Source organism: Rhinichthys klamathensis, unplaced genomic scaffold (genome assembly GCF_029890125.1).
Source record: "Rhinichthys klamathensis goyatoka isolate OS25496 unplaced genomic scaffold, OSU_Roscu_1.1 h1tg000210l_1, whole genome shotgun sequence".
In the NCBI taxonomy this organism is placed as follows: Eukaryota; Metazoa; Chordata; class Actinopteri; order Cypriniformes; family Leuciscidae; genus Rhinichthys; species Rhinichthys klamathensis.
In genome coordinates this window covers 2,946,935-2,964,501 of record NW_026606735.1, presented here as the reverse complement: position 1 = coordinate 2,964,501, position 17,567 = coordinate 2,946,935, and the positions used below count along the sequence as shown (strand labels likewise).

The window sequence follows — 17,567 nt, the reverse complement described above, 5'->3', positions numbered from 1 at the left end:
TAGGTAATTCACACAGGCAAGGAATCAATTAGCAAGGACACTGCTTCTCTTAATTAAACCAATACATTGTGTGCAGGGATCAATGGAGCCACTCCACAGATGCAATTGTTTCATATATGTTTGGTTTCTGTTGGATTAATACTGCGTATATTTCTTTCTGTTTGTTTCTTTTTTCTTGTGGGGAAACAATTGCTGGTGCTGTCTGGAGGTGTTTAATAGATACTATGTTAACTATAGTCAAATGTATCCGAACGTGATTAATAATAACAGTACTACTTTTCATATATATATATATATATATATATTTATGTATGTTATGTAATGTGGGGGTCCCATTATTTTGGGTTAGGGGATATAATATAAGGTTTATACAGTATAAAAATCATTGTCTATGGAAAGTCCCCATACAACATGGAAACCCAAAACTGGAGATTAACCCTGAAAAATATGTCAGCCCTGGAGGGGGAAAAAACTGTTTAAATGACCCTGACAAAAAAACAAACAAACAAACTTACCAGTCAAATACCAGTCCAAAAAACAGCTATGACCTGTTAACAAGTGTAAGCTGGCTTAGGACTGTTTGTCAGCAGAGTGCTTGTCCTCTTTTAGGGAAATATTCACTGAAAACATGATTTCAGCAGGGAAGTGAAATGGATTTTTTAGTGTTCATAATGAAAACAGCAAATACACTCACTCACCTTGAGAAAGCAGCGTGGGTTTAGTATCTTGAGACAGACAGAGGAGGGTAAAGGAATTATGCATTACACAAATGTTAAAAAGCAAGACTTTCTTTGAGAAACCCAGCAAGTGACACATATCAAAGCAAATGCTGGGCTGAGTGCATGCAGGAAGACTGCATTTGATACTAGATAACAGAAACACTGTTTTAACTAAAGAGGGAGTGTCTGTGTGTGTGAGAGAGAGAGAGAGAGAAAAGAAAGAAAGCAAGACAGAGACACAGAATGCTAGACTGAGGATCCCCACTGGGAGGACAGTCAGAGGCCATTCTCATCTCTGTTCTGTGAAAGCACTGCAATGTTCACACACCTCTGTCACATCCTCTTTATTACAGCAGAATTGCTGCCGTGCACAGGATAGAAGGGAACCCGAACTGATGTACAGAGGGCCAGAATTCCTCTGTGTGATTGTAAGGATTCTCTGAAGTTAGGTTGTAGCTGTGTCTTTAGTCTTCTCTGGAATGTTGAGACATGAACTTTAATGAGTGCTCATTCTTCGGTGCTACGAATTATCATAGTGACAGTCTATTAGACAGATTTTGTCATTTTGAAATCATTTACATTGGTTGATAGCAGCACTCCCTTGGGTGATTAAGTTGAGTTAATTGAGTAAAGTTAATTAAGCTTATTAAATATTGTGATATACAGTAATAGCAGTAATGCTGTGAAATATTTAAATTTAGCTGTTTTATATTCAAATTTGTTTTAAAATGTAGTTTATTCAATTATGGCAAAGCTGAATTTTCAGCAGCCATTACTCCAGGGTCCAGGGTCACGTGATCCTTTAGAAATCATTCTAATATGCTGATTGGCTGCTCAGAAAACATTTGTTTTTATTGTCAATGTTGCAGCGTAATGTTTTTATGGAATCTGTGATACTTTTTTTCCAGGATTTTTTTCCTTTTTGGATGAATAGAAAGTTCAAAAGAATTAAAGCATTTATTTAAAAAAATAAATCGTTAGTAATACTATACATATGAAGATGCAATTTAATGCATCTTTGCTGAAAAGAAGATACTGTTAAAACATGAGAACTGACTTCATACATCTAAAAATGTATGAGGCTTTTTTATATATTGTTGACATGAGTGGATATATTTTTAGAGTGCATACATTTTTAGATGTATGAAGTCAGTTCTCCGATGTCTCACATGCTTTCACACATACGTATGCTCTTTTTCATGTTAATTGCCTTTATATTACAGGAACTGACAGGAAATAACAGGGGGAGGAGGGGGGGAACAGGACTGGGAAATGACCTAGGCCAGATTCAAACGAGGTTCCCTACAAGCAGCTCTTCAAATGGTAGGACCAAAGCACCACCCTCTGTGCCAGCGCTCCGACATAAAGGCTTTCTATACGTTTAACAGCATTATTCTGCTTAGAAGTCATGCACAAACAGGATCCAGTGTCAAAATGCCAGCAAATCATGTCCAGCAATAGGCTCTATATGCACGAACGCTGCTGACGTATTTCCGGTAGAATCTCAGCCAGTGTCTTTACCTCCGCATAGCGCGTTCTATAGACCTTATGCACCAGAGAAACGAGGGCGCCGCCATCTTTAGAGTATTGTCTTTGAACTTCCGTTTTTGCGGTTGCTCTGTATATTTCTATGGCATCGCTGTTCAGGAGTAATTAGCTGGTGAAGTTGATTTACTTATTGTAGAGTTAACGAAAGTTATCATGAGCATTGAAATGTTTATGATAAGCATTGTAAAGCATATGTCTTAACAAATGGACCTTGGGAATTTTTTTTTAACAAGCCGTTCATTCATAACTAGGCAAGATCGCTGTGAAAATACAGACCGGAAGTCAAAAGACAATGAGCTCAGCGCGGAAAAGGGGCGTGGCTACATAAGGTCTATCGCGAAGTGTACTAGCGGCCAAATTTTAATAAAATTAATTTTCTCAGAAACGAGACAACAATTTTAGAAACTGATTCGAGATTTCTCATTTTTCAGTATCAAAACACACTGATTGACCACTAGTTACAAGAGTTTTATTCTAAAGAGCTTAAAGGAATAGTTCACTTAAATATGAAAATTCTGTCATTGTTTACTCGCCCTCAAATTGTTTCAAACCTGTATGAATTTCTTTCTTCTGCTGAACACAAAAGATGATATTTTGAAGAATGTCGGTAACCAAACAGTTGATGGACCCCATTGACTTCCATTGCATTTTTAATTTTCTACTATGGGAGTCAATGGGGGTCCATCAACTGTTTGGTTACCGACATTCTTCAAAATATCATCTTTTGTGTTCAGCAGAAGAAAGAAATTCATACAGGTTTGAAACAACTTGAGGGTGAGTAAATGATAACATCATTTTAATTTTTAAGTGAACTATTCCTTTAATCAGATTCAGTCAGTCATGCAGCTAACCTGTTGTCTATTTCTACTCCCACTGATATTTACATTTTGATAAGACAAGCTCTTCCAATTATCTCTTCACTGAGCTGATTTTCGCATTAATTTACATAGCCGCTGTAATATTTGGAAACAACATACTTTTGCTCACACACGCACATGGCAAGTGTTTGGAAATGTCATGAAATTTATAAAACGCCGGATATCATTTATTTACCCGATCTAGTTAGGAGAGCCACTTGGGTTCAGTTACAGTCTCCATAGCTTGGCTCTGAATTTCTGTCTGGCTGTGTTTCTCTCTTCACACTCTCTACTCAGTACATACAGTGTCTGTCCTTGTTTTACCTCAAGTGTGTTTATATGTTGTTTTTGTCTCTGCTTGAACTGTGAAATGTGTGAGAAAATGTTGCTACTGTTAGTTCCACTGTTTTCTTAAGAAGCAATTACAGGGGCCGTCCAGGGAGAAAGGATGGGCATCATGTTTTGACATTCTCCTTAGAGATCATCACGGATGAAATGCTGCGAGCGTTTAGTCATCACATTTGCGCCGACTCCGATTTCAGGCTCTGACTTGCCAGATTGTTATCAAGGAAAATACAAATGGTTATCAGAGAAAGTACCGCACAGTCTGTTAAGAGGATAAGCATCAGTATGTTCCACAGAATCAATCAAAAGCCCAGGTATGTTGAATTTGTCCACACTTCTCGCAGGGATCTACTGTATATTCTCCGCCAAAGCCTTATTGATTTGTGCAGATATCTTTAAAGAAAAGCTGAACTGACATAACACAGTCTGTCGGGATGTTAGTTTAGCTTGAAGGTGCGGGGAGGCGAAAAATCAATAGAACTCATTTTTGAATTTCTTCAAAAATGTTGATCTAAGCCTTTGAGTGATCCCAACTATGTGACTTTCTTGAGAATAGATTAGTCAAAACAACAACGCAGTTCGTGCGTAAAGCTATTATTAAAGGTGTGAAAGAAAGAAAGAGAGAAATAAATAAAGCTGTATTCACATTTTAAATGGCATTTACTTTGACATTTACTGTATACCTTTTCACATTTCATTTCAGTGAATGACTAATTTAGGGTGATGCATTCTGTTCAATTAAACTCTGTTTCTAACCTCTTTCAATAATTTCCACTATCTTTCTTTAAATAGTCAATCTCACATTCAGTTTATAATTCCTCAGTGATAATGCTATATCTTAGACACCCACTATCTCCTCCTAACCTTGCATGACAGACACTCTTCGTTTCCAATTCACCCATACAGTCCAGCAGAGTTTGACCTTTTGCAAGTGTAACCAAGACATTTTGAACATAGTTACATGACTGAGGGGATTACTTGAATTCCTTGGCATGGATGGATGGAAAGAAAGATGGATGGATCTGTTCTTTATTTTCATTTTTTGTTCTTTCTATGGATGGATTGATAGATAGATGGAGAGATAGCAATATAGATGTTTAGATAGATAGAAGAACAAAAGAAAGAAAGGAATGGATGGATGGATGATGGATTTATTTGAGTGTAATGAGACTCGACAAGCCCACAGCGATGTAGTTCTGATAGCAGTGCACATTATTGCAAGAGTAGGGTGTAAAATAAATCATTTATAAGTCTCGATGACTTTGATCTTGAGACTGTGTGTGTGTGTGTCTTCTCTAAAGGACAGATGCTCGCTTGCTGCCTTAAGGCAACCTCACGGTGTCTAAGAGCCTATAACTGCAGACAGAACGTTGAATTATTATATGGAAAAATGAGCTAAGACCCAGACTGCAGATGTGAAATAAAAACACACTTTGACCTGTTGCCAAGTTTATGTATCTGGGGCTGCATGACATCATGTGCACTTAAATGCAGGTTTACAAGAAGTGCTTGAGAATGAACAGTCGGCACTAATTGTGATGACAGTAAATGGCACAGAATTGTACTGATACTATTTCAAGTGCACTTATTCTGTGACAACATGTGTGCTATTTACATACCGGTAGGTACATTTTATATTAGCATTTAGATTTCAGTAATATGCATGGTTAAAATATATATATATATATTAACCCATCTGACTTATTAATGAGCCACCTGCCATTTAAGTGTAAATAATTAATTGGGGAGACCTTATTTTTGTTTTTTATTGATTTGTTTCATATACAACAATTGAACCGAAAATAACGGATTCCCCTGAATAAATGAGTGATGTGTGATTGTGGGCACTTGAGTGAGTCCAAAGACCACCGTAATCTCCTGCTGTTATAATGCCTTCCCTGAGGACTGTGAGTGGTGATTGTGGCTTGAAGAGTCTCGTGAGTTTCCTCCCTTGAGCTTTGTGTCCACATATCTAAACGTGGGCATGTCAATGTGATGAATGAGTTGTGTACAAACTCACAGTTAATCAGAACTTACCGGTTTTAAAATAGTTTAATGACATGATTGCACATAAAATGCCTCAGTCAGTTGTGCAAACACTAAAGCAAATATTGAACATGAATCATGATGATAGATAGATAGATAGATAGATAGATAGATAGATAGATAGATAGATAGATATGTCTTTTTTAAAATAATAATTTCCTTTTAATGCCTCATGCAACTAGGTGGAAGGTTTTTACACTCCAACAGTGGACAGACTACTTCACAAGCTCTGTGTGCTATAATAAGGGAGAGTGAGTGTTGAGTCTACTCGGTGTGGGCTTTTGAAGCAGTCTGCACTACTACACTGATGCGCATTTGTCCGCTGACAGCTCGCTAACTGCGCGTCTCTCCACCCGCTGACAGACGACAAACACCCTGCAAATGACATGCCACGAAAAAATAAGTTAATCGGAGTAATATAATAAACCAGCTCACTTCCTCTGGCAATCGCAGAAGTGGCGGAAGTACGTCAGTTTGCTAGACTCCGAGCATTTACACTTCGCAGTGCGATTTCTGACGAGCAAGAACAGAGAGAAGAGGAGATGTGAATCATCCGCTGTCTCTTTAAAGCCACTTAGCGAAGCTTCACGTATTCCGACAAACACGCCGACGTCTTTCCCTTCAGCCGCAGCGCGCGCGGGCAGCGTTCAGGAATGGACGTGTTCAACTTACTCTCTGCTGGATAACCAACTCTTTTCCTGGTTGGATATGATTTGTTTTTGGTGGATTGTGTGCTGAAGAAGGATCTTTGGGGGATATAACAGCATTTTCAGCCTGACGCGGACCGTGTTGTCTCGGATGGTTTCGTGGCGTCTCTTCACGCTGAAACTTGGCGATACAATAAGTTCCTATCTTTAAATTGTTTGACAAACACGCGGATGCCTATTTGTTTTGTTTCTGGCACAGTGGGTCATGAATCGGGTGAAGATTAAAGCAGGGCCAGCGTCATGAATACAGCGCGCGGTCTGCAGTATCTACACACACTGATGTTGTTGTATACCATTGCAACAAAGTTGCCGTGCGCGTGGAATTCACGCTACTGTAATTAAACAGCCATTTTGCACCTGTTTAAATGAAGCGAGGCGTTTCGATACTGTGACGCTGTGGTTTGGATTAGGCTACACGCCTTAACCTGCATGGATCACATTTGTTTGTTTATCACATTACGGAGCTTAACATCCAAGGTCATTCTGTAGATTGTTTACAGGCTTCAGTACTATACATGGATGTGTTGTATTGATTGTGTGGAATCGACTGGTTTTTACGTGATCAAGTGTCATTTTTGTCTTTTTTCTTTTTTTACGGGGGGGAGGGGGGAGGACATCGCACCGTTTTTAAAATGGAAGGGAAAGTGAAGCAGAGTCGCAGATCCCGTTCGCAGCGCGAGAGGGGACGGAAACGGGAGGCACGCGCCGGGGAAACCCGCAATCGAAGCCCCTCGTCTGGTTCCGAACGGGAGCGAAGTCCCGGTAAAAACGCTCCGCCACGCTCGACATCCTCGAGCAGAACCCCGCGACCCCCCCGGAGGAAGAGACGCGAGTCTAGTTCTCAGGAGGAGGATATTATTGATGGATTTGCTATTGCCAGTTTCGTCAGTTTGGACCGTCTCGAGGTAAGAACCAGTTTAAATATTCTGAACACGTCTGACCGTCTATGGCCGCTGCGACGGTTCAAGTTTTTGTGTGTGTTCATTATACGATTGTGAACGGCTGTGATGACATAACAGCTTCTGAGGGTGCTAAACAGGTGTTTGGTGTTGTTGTCACAGTGTCGCATTCCAGAAGTTCCGTTTTCCAGTGAGCTTTTATGATGACAGAACACAGTGATAGTGACGTAATAGAGGTCACGGCTTTTGATTTTGCTCGCTGTCACTCTTGCAGAAGTGTGTCAGGAGTGTTTGGATACAGTGCATCATTTTGAAGCTTCTGTTTGAATGACAAGATAAACAATAGCGACTTGAGTTTGTCAGGCTGCTGAAATGATTCATGACATATCGGGAAGTTGTGGTTTTTATGGTTTTGGGGGCTTTTTTATGTAGGCTAGAGGAGCTGTAAATGTCTCTTATAAATGACACTTGTTGACATGCAGTTCCTGTCATTACTGTACTGTTGCTGTGACAAATACTGTTGGTCGAGATGACAAAGTTTAGTAGTTCCAAGTTTTTGTTGTTGTTCCAAGTTATAAAATAATTTTCACCTTGAAGTAGCTACCTATTCACGTCTCAATGTGCTCACACCAAGATGTTTTTTTGGGGGGTTACTTATTTGGCCTGTGCAAAATATGTGATCTATTTTTTTCTTTAACTTAATGACCTTGACACAGGGACTAAAAGAGCATTAAAAGCAAAATAGCTGTAATTATTCTGATTATGCCAACTGTCTGAACACTGTAAAGTTACAATAAAAGACTGTTACACTGCCTAGACAATTTACATTTTTCATTCAGAAATTGTAAACAAGTTAATCATAGGTGTATTCTACTTGTTTTTGTATAAATTCCATTTTAGTAGATTTGTTTGAAAGCCTAAAAGACCCTGACCACATCATTGACATAATGATTAAAAAGCATCATTATGTCTCAAGGTTTCCTCAAATAAAGTACTGTAAACAAACCATCACACTCAATGTGGGCTGTATTTATTTAGTGTGTTTGTATGTGAGTGTGTGTTCCCAGACATGATCATTGATCATCAAGTGGTGTGTTTGAACTTTATGTACTGATAGAGAAGATAATAAGGGCAAGGGAACACACATTGTGCAAACAGCCTTGAGTTACGGAGAGTTGTATAGCTGAAGTGATTGGTTATTGGCTAGCAAGTTTGAGTACATTCATGACAAATGACAGTGGCCTAACATGACCAGTGAACTGTAAAACAGGGCTCAGTCACATAAACAAACATAGATATACTTCTACGTTGACTATGAAAACAGTTGTCATACCTCTCGGGATCAAGTGATTTATTGAAAGTGTTGCGGTTAAATAAAAAAGCCGGTTTGTGTTAATTTAAACATTAACATGCTAATTGAGTGGTAATTTCTCTACTTTGTAGAGGTATTCTCAGTTCAGGCATATACCCTGATAAATAGGCATTCCCTACCATGATTACTATTGGCATGCTTACATTTTCATAAACATGTACAGTTTGGTTGGTAACGCTTCCTTCCTTTTACAGTACAGTACTTGCAGTGTACTTACCTAGAAAGTACTGGCTAATATATGGTAAGTACATGGGTTAGGGGTAGGTTTAGGGGTAGGTTCAGGGTTAGTACCTACTCAGTAATTATATAAGTACAAAGTAAGTACATGGGTAACAGGACTGTAAAAGGAAGCGTTACCGTTTGGTTCATATGTGTTGTTTGTAGGATGAACAGCACATCACTTTGTGTAAGTATTAAGATGTTCTAGTTGACATGATTCTTTTGAGGATCAGAATCCACCCTCATGCAGTGTCATTCAGGCCACATAAACGCATCTTTCTTTGAACTTTTCCTCATATTTTGAATGTCTGATGAACGGTTAAGTGACTAGAGCTCTCCATCTGGCAAAGGAAAATAAATCCATCAGATGCATTTGTTTACTACTTAATGATTTGCTTCTGAATCAGCTTACCTGCGTGTGTATGCATTTTCAGGGCTGATTTAAATGTCAGCTGTGGGATATGATGTTGTGTGGTAGAAGCTTTGAGATGTTTTAGTAAAATTACTTAATGCCTCCCAGCCCTTTAAGTCCTTCGGTGTAATGAAGTACTTAATTGATAAGAAAGCTGCAGTTATTTCCCCCACATGAGAACCAAGAGGCTTGTGTGCCTGGATACAGGATCCTATAGTTATATTATATAGGCCTATTTCTCTGGGTTTAATGTTACAAGTTGGGATTTTAGTTGCATAATTTTGCTATGTGAACATTAAGTGTTTCATTTGCATTTCTGCTTTATTCTATTGGATCTCTGCGTGTAACTATTCGTCTTACCCATTGTTTTGACCTCACTATAGGATGAAAAGGCGATGCTAACGATGTCATATTTGAAGCTCAGGTATTTTTAATAAAGTATTACACTGGAATGTGACATCTTCATGGTGATTTTAGGTAAAGGGAATGAGAACGACGATGAAGAACTTTTATTCTTATGTTGTTATATAGATAGCATGATGTTTTTGTATTGCCTTATTATCTTAAATTTGAAATATAAAAGAAAATCGCTCCACCAGCTGGTGTCCACACTTGCACATTAGCTGCTCCAAAGGAGCCTATAAGCTTTTGATAACTGTTCTAAACATGAAGAGGTGGAGAAAAGTGAATGCAAATGAAAACTATGACCTAAGATGCTCTTTAAAAGATTGAATTGTGGTCAGTGTCAGTATCATTAATATTTGTTTGACTTCCATGTTAGACAACACAATGTTCTGTGAAAGACTGTAAACAGTAAGCAATAAACATTTTCAAGGCCGAGTTTGATTCAGCTTATTTTCCACTTGTACTATTTTCCAGCAATTTAGGGTTTTTCTTTTTTTCTCCATGAAGCACCCGCTGGCTGAGAAAGCTGTTCAGGGAAGACAGAAATGACAGACTAGCGTTAGTGCTTCTCTGAAAATTGCTGTAAAAATAATGGGAAAGAAATTGAGAAGAGTCATAAGTGGCTCATTAAGTAATAGTGTTTTCTTTTTAAACAGGCAGACCTTATAGCCCAGGTTTCCCATTCAGAGAAAACTATTACTGTTAAACACTTGCACTTTATAAGCATTTGAGTGAATTCTTTTTTCTTTTTGACTCGGGTAGTTCCCTTTGACATCATGGAAGTGTTTGCTATAAACTTGTTTCTGACTTGTTGGAGCCTGTTCTGACTTTTGTTTTCAGGGCTTTTGGTTATGTGTTGTGGTTTTCTGTCTGTTTCTGGGCGTTGATGAATCATTTCTCCAAACAAGTTTCAAATCATCATACCCCCAGATTTTTCGACTAGATATTTCAAACAAGGCCTAAATCTAACCAAAGGGATGACTTTTAAGCTGCTTTATTTCATTGGCTTTTTTGTTATTATAGTATTTCAATCTGTTGACATTAAGTATGAAATCATGTAATATTTGGGTATAAAATGAGTAACTTGGATGGCACATATGACCGAAAAATATTTTTCTTTAATAAGATTCAAAATATTTGTGTATTTACTCTGAAGTAACTCTGAATAGCTTAAAAGGGAGATTTTATTATTATTATTATTATTTTTTTCAGACCGAGTATATTGGCTAACTATCATGGATTGCTGCATTTACTTATTTTTCTACACCAATACAACAATAGTAGTCAACCAATATGTCGGTAAGGCCGATATTTGGCATTTTAAATGATCAGCATTGCCAATAATTTTTTCTGTTTGGCCAATAATTGTTGGTGTTTCTATATAAAGTATTAATGTGTTTGATTCAAAGGTTTATTTTTTCATCGTTCAAATTATATATTACGAATTTATTAAATATTTCTAAAATAACCATGTGCACCATGTGTTATTTACTGTAAATGAAATAGTGATATCGTATATTGACTTTATATCATCCATCGGCCACCCCGATCTCTAAGATATTGGCATTGGCCATAAAAAAAATCCATGTCGGTAAACGTTTAACAAGAAACAGTAAAGAGCAGTGATATTTACCTACTTATAGGGAACAGTTTTCAGAGTAACACTTTATTTTAAGGTGACATTGTTACACGTTACTACATGTGCTTACTATAGTAATCACAGTAACTTATGCATAATTGCAAGTAACTAACCCTAAACATAACTCTATGGTAAGTACATGTAGTTAATTAATATTACTCGGTATTTACTTATTTGAGTAAGTACAATGTAACTACGTCATCTTAAAATAGTGTAACCGTTTTCATTACAAACAAATTGTTCAATTGTTTTAAATCCATACATTGAAACTGAATAATGGAAAGACTGAAAATAAATGATAAAATAAAAAGCATATTAAAACCATTGTCATATCCACAATCTTGCTTTATTTAATATCGCCAGCAAAATCATCATGCTTATATTGGCAATTTGATATATTGTCCGACCCTAGTCGTACATGCACGTTATTGCTTCTTAGTTGGCACAGTCGTAATGAGAGAGTGTGTGTGTGTACGCTCATACGTTGAGTCTCTGTGTGTGTCTTAGAGCATGTTTTCTTTATAAATGACGCTTGCTGTGAAAGCAATTAGCGTAACAATTGTCGACAAGCTCCTGCTCTGAACGTGAGATAGCTGCCTCGGCTCCATGGGGAAAAGCCTTTATGGTCTGACTGATACTAACAATAATTGCTGAGAGTGCTATTCCCACATTGAAATAAGATATGGAGATGGGAGAGGTTCTCAGAGGCCTGTCTTCCTCACTCAAACACTCCTCCTCTCTCGATTTCCCTCCCTTTGTATTTTGTATGTTTTAGTACATTTGCGGTTTGTTGATTGGTGTGAAATGAAAGGCTCTTATGCCTGCATAACCTTTAGATTTAACCTGGATCTTGATTGGTCGAGCCTCAGCAGGAAAGGTCATCAGACCCATTGCAAAACGTTATTCTCTGGATATGATGATGATTTATTAAACAGATATGCTCCAAATCTGAGTGGACAGGCTGGTTCATTTATGTATAAAGCTCATTTGCATGGGATGATGCCCTTTCTTTGTCTGTTCAGAATAACATGTGTTAGTGTTAGTCAGCATCTGCATAATTAAACGGAAGTTGAGCGACCGCTCTGCCCTTTCACCACAGCCACTTGCTGCTAATTCAAGAGGGGTCATCTTGATTGTTTGGCTAAATGTCGATTATTAGAGCCTATTATGCTTTTTTAAAGCTTCTTAATTTTATTTTGGAGGTCTCATACAATAGATGTAAATGCATCCAAGGTCAAAAATACAACATTTTTATCATAATATACATTGCGTCATCACAGTGTCTGAAACGGTTCGATAAAGTATTCGGTCTCTATAAACCCCTCCTTTCTGAAAGCCTGCTCCGATTGGTCAGATGGCCCAGTCTGTTGTGATTGCCGGTTATAGTGCGTGTCGGAAACGAAGTGGCCATTAGTAGGGGTTGCGCAGACCAGTCAACTTTAAGTTTGACGCTGATCATGGCCTATAGAGGGCGCAACAGGATAAGCAACCCACGTTCGAGTCTCAGCTCGACGTTCAGGCTTAATCCCAAAGCACTCTTTGGCCGTCCGCATACCGTCCGCCTGACTTAATTTTCGTCATAAGGAGAGTCCGCAGACGTCTGCACAACAGAGCATGTGCGAGTGACTTGAGCGCTTGAAAACAATAGATAGCACGCACACTGAATGCGTCTTTCTGCGCTCTCGGCCAAAGGAATATACTGAAAGGCTTACACACTCAACTGTGCGCAAGATGGAGCAAAAAGTGGAAAATGAAGTATACCCGAGCTTTTATTTGTTCATTAATGACGTTATCAGCAACTCGTTGACGTTGACTCAAGTTTAATCGCATAAATGTCGAGTTACAAAAAACACACGCAACAGTAATTTAAATGTACAGTCTGTACAGCAGCGCCGCAGATGCCAGCTCTTCTCTCTGTATTCTAGCTTACAGCTTAATGACTTCCTGCCAGGGCTAAAGTATGTGCTCACTTCATAAATACCCCCCCCCCCCCCCCCCCTATTTTCGGCCCTAACCTCCCCTCTCACGCACCGCTCCAGGTGCTGATGAAACCGTTCCCCTTCTGCATAATCATATTTCCTCTAGCATGAGCCAAAAACAGCCAGCGAGCCAAAGCTGCTTTTCATTGGAGCTCTCCGCCGTACTTGTCCCTCGTCATTCCATGACTTTTAAACAGTTAAGTGGGAGACTTAGATTCTGATTAGATACACTTGGTATGCTTGTACAGAATTAGAAATAAGTAATAATAACAGTGCCACAGCTTTCAAGAAAATTGACATTGATAAAACATGACCACATAATTTTATTTCCATCACCTATAATAATCGTCTAACTTGATTATAAAGGCTACAGATATTTTTTACATGATTTATTATGGTTGCATTTTATTTCGATGGTCCACTTTAGACATTCTACTACCTATAAGTAACTTTGCAACTACATTGCAACTAACACATATTAGAGTATTAGTAGACTGTTAGGTTCGGGTAAGTAGAATAAGTTGACGTAGTTGGAAAGTAACTTATAGTAAGAATGTCTGTTGGGGGAGCATCACAATAAAGAGTTAGTAGATATTAAGCAGACAGTCTACTAATACTCTAATGAGAGTTAGTTGACATGTAGGCTAGTTGCAAAGTTACATATAGGTAGTAGAATGTCTAAAGTGGACCATCAAAATAAAGTGTTACCTATATTATATATTTTATGTTAAATATATTAACTTTTTTTGTGTGTTTTTGAAATGTCTCATGCTCACCAAGGCTGCATTTATTATTTGATCAAAAATAGTAAAAAAAACAGTAATATTGTGAAATTGTATTACAATTTAAAATGACATATTTATTACATATAACGCATTCCTGTGATGGCTAAGCTGGTTGTGCTGCTTAATTATGTGGAAACTTGATTTTCTGGATTCTTTGATGAATAGCAAGTTGGAAAGAACATAGTTTATTTGAAGTAGAAATCTTTTTAAAATATTATAAATGTCTTTACTTACTACTCTTTTGATCAATTTATGCATTCTTGCTGAATAAAATTATTAATTTCTTTCAAAATCTTACTGAGTCCAAACTTTTGAGTGGTATGTGTATATAAAAAATGCACCATGAACTATTGAAAGTGATGTTTTTTTAATAATATATAAGTGTAGTTTTTTTTCACAGTTTGTGGTGCATTTTTCTAGCTGTCGATTTCCATTGAATATAATTCTAAGTCCTAGCTATTCTTCCATTTTACTGTTGCTGAAGTGTAGCCTCGAGCGTACAGATGATCTGTGGTTAGTGAACATTGACGTGCAGCGTCAACACTTCCAGAGTAGACAACCTCAAGCTGTCACAGCATGACTCAATGCTGGTCGATTCTATTGTAGACATGGCGTTATTGTCTGTAGGCAAGTTCTGGATGGGGGGCTGATGCCTTGGAAATACTGTTATAGAACGGTTGCCAACAATTTCACAGGTGTGAAATGAACGTCTGCATTTTAGAACAGTGTGTTACAGTGGTTCTCAACTGTTCTGTTGTAAGCAAGCACCAAAAAATACTGTCGATCCAAATAATTAAATATTATATATAATCATGAATAGTTTGTATAGAAAAATAAATAGGCCAATCTTTTTATTAACTGGCTTATTTCTAAAGGGCTATCTATATTTCATTTTTTTTACATTTAAGGACATGCATCCAATCAAACTAAAGAGCTGCATGATTCTGAATAAATTGAGAATCACATTTTTATATTTATTTAAAAGAGATCCTGAGTCTCCTACAATTCTGAATAGACAACTAATTTAACAAAAGTAATTTACTAGAGATTCTGACAATGTTTCAATTTTTTTATTTTTTTTAAATGACTCAATACACTCATAAATACTTTACTAGTTTCATTACTGGATGTACAGTATCAATGTTTTTGTATAAATCTCTTGAATGAATGATTCGATAGCTGTGCTTCCTTCCACCTATTCTTATGCGCGTTTTGGGATATCGCATGAAAAAAACATAAATTTGAAAACGCCAGATGCACAAATTGTAAAAATTCGCATAACTTGTGTGCTCAATTGAGGCGGATACATATTTTTTTTTTATCCGATTAGGAGACATGCACAAACTATGTTTTGACATATACAGAGTAAATCCCTCGATGCACATCAAAAAGAACTTGCGTGACTTTGCCTCAACAGTGGATGTGATTTGATAACTGGACTAACTAGTGGATAAGTTTCATTACAGCATCTCAAATGTTTGTTTTTTTTTATTCTGAAATGCCTGAGCCAAAGTCTGTCATCAGAATGATTTGGTGTAATTCCCTCCCAACCATGTGACTGTATCAACACACGGCTGCGTTCACAATCACCAGGTGTCCAAACGCACGAATACATGACAGCGTTTAGTGCATTTCCTGCAAGTCATTTGGAAAAATAGCCACAGCGGCTTCCCTGATTGCAGCAACTTTAGTTTTTATTACAGATATTTTGCGACAATTTCCCAGGAAGTGATGATTTTGTTCTCTCGAACACATGGAATGGAGATTTGCTTTATTTGCAAATGTTTATGCTCTATTCCAATTTTGCGCACAAGTTAAATTTGTAACTTTGTTAAAAAAAAATTGAAATGTTTCCATCCAGTCACTTGTCGCCACCTACTGGCATAATAATGTAATTGATACCATCTTTATTTGAAGCGTCTATTGTCGCTACTGTAGACATCAGTGTTTATATCAGAACTATAAACTTTTATCCCAGTACTTCTGTGATGACTTGAATTATTGTATCACAGAAATAATGATACTGTGCAAAATGACAGAATCTTATTCACAGTATAAAAACTCTCATGTACATCCCGCTCTTTATTTTCTCATTCATGTACGTTTCTTTATCACTCCAAAGTGTCAATAACTTTAAATGGTACTTTGCTATGTGAATAAACATGCCACGTTATAAACGTTTTAGAAAAATCTCTAAAGATAGACACTGCTCAGCCTTATATTTTGGCACAGATTGCCTTTCACTTAGTAGAACTAGCCTAATTAGACAAATGGAAACAAACCATGTGATACCCCTCATTGTTTGACTCGGACTACTAATTTGTGTTCACTTGCAAAGAGGACAAACGTGGTTTGACCACAGTGTGATGTGTGTGGTGGTGTATTATTGGCTGCTGAAAAGCGTGAACATGCAATCTATATATCACACTTCCGCTGTTGTTTAAGCATACCACTCTGTCATGTTAATAATTCTGCATATTGGTGGGCTAATAGAGTTCATGGTAATATCAGTTAATTTCGATGTTTGACTTTTAAGGACATTTTGATCACTGTTGTTGTATGATAAACAATTTTGGTTGTTTGTTGGGTCGCTACTTTATAGTCCTGAAGCAAAACCAGTTGAGAACTGCTGTTCTAAAGTATGGCTTTAGTTTTGTATTATCTAGTTTGAATTGTTGTCTTGGAAATACTATGTAGGGTGTCTACAGCATTGTGTTTTTTCCATATAAATGCCATTAGATGCAATAAATACAGCATGTTTTTCTTGTGGTGAAATGGTTTTAGTTGGGGAGCAGCTGTTATGTTGATGTTGTAGGTTTTCGACTGAGCAACAGAGAGGCCCTCACTGTCTGGCTGTATTGAGGCTGGAAATAGCACACTGCAACACACACACACACACAGAGACACACTGCTGCCACAGCACATGAGTGACACTGCACTGGAAATCAAAGAAAAACACCCTAGTCTGCAGGGAGGGACACAGTTGTGTTCGACTGCCGTCAGTTTCGAGTCCACTGTATTGTTACTGGAAAATTGTCTTTTTTTGTCAGATTTGACCCTAGTGACGAGACATCAGGTGACAGCAGTGATGGATGCGGCTTTGCCACACTTCATGAATGCCATATCATGAATTCTGCTTTGCATAGGGTGATCGTATAACACTTTTAATGCTAATACTTCTTGCATCAATGTTTCTTGCATTTATATGACCGTTTTGTGTCCTCTCCCTGATCCTTTTACCCAGTGAGGTCTGTAATACCCAGTGAAAGCTATAGTCCATGTTTCTCAGTGCTTTGAGGTGTAGTTCATTGTTCCCAAACTTTTAGAGTGGTGTACCCTGAGGCATTTAACAATAATATCCTTCTGCGTACCCCCTCTCTTCCACTTAGACTGCAGTCACATTTTTTCAATTAAGGGACAATATTTGGCGCTTTAAAGGGATTTTCAGGTGCATTTTCTTTTTACCTTTTATAAAGGCAAAGTTTTCTAACCCTGTATGTGTCATGTTTTATGTCAAATTCGTAAAATTCAATTAATTTAATTTTTAATATAATAAAGCAATAAACTAAATCAAAAATTTTAACCAAATTAAATCATTACCAACAAAAGCCATCTTTGCACTGCAGTAGCACAAG

At 37.6% G+C, this 17,567-nt stretch overlaps 1 protein-coding gene across 9 annotated transcripts in view; it reads left to right on the top strand.

Moving 5' to 3' along the window:
* Positions 1 to 2,024: 2,024 nt before the first annotated feature.
* fbrsl1 (fibrosin-like 1) overlaps positions 2,025 to 17,567 on the top strand; it is a 333,834-nt gene continuing 318,291 nt past the window's right edge. For 3 of the 9 annotated variants that reach the window (XM_056263916.1, XM_056263913.1, XM_056263911.1), the window contains exon 1: positions 5,909 to 7,127. In XM_056263916.1, the coding sequence (XP_056119891.1) occupies positions 6,855 to 7,127 (273 nt within the window). In that variant the 5' untranslated portion in view covers positions 5,909 to 6,854. Of the gene's footprint in view, positions 2,043 to 5,906; positions 7,128 to 17,567 lie in introns of those variants that run through there. The other 6 variants (XM_056263918.1, XM_056263917.1, XM_056263920.1 and 3 more) reach the window with 5 other exon arrangements.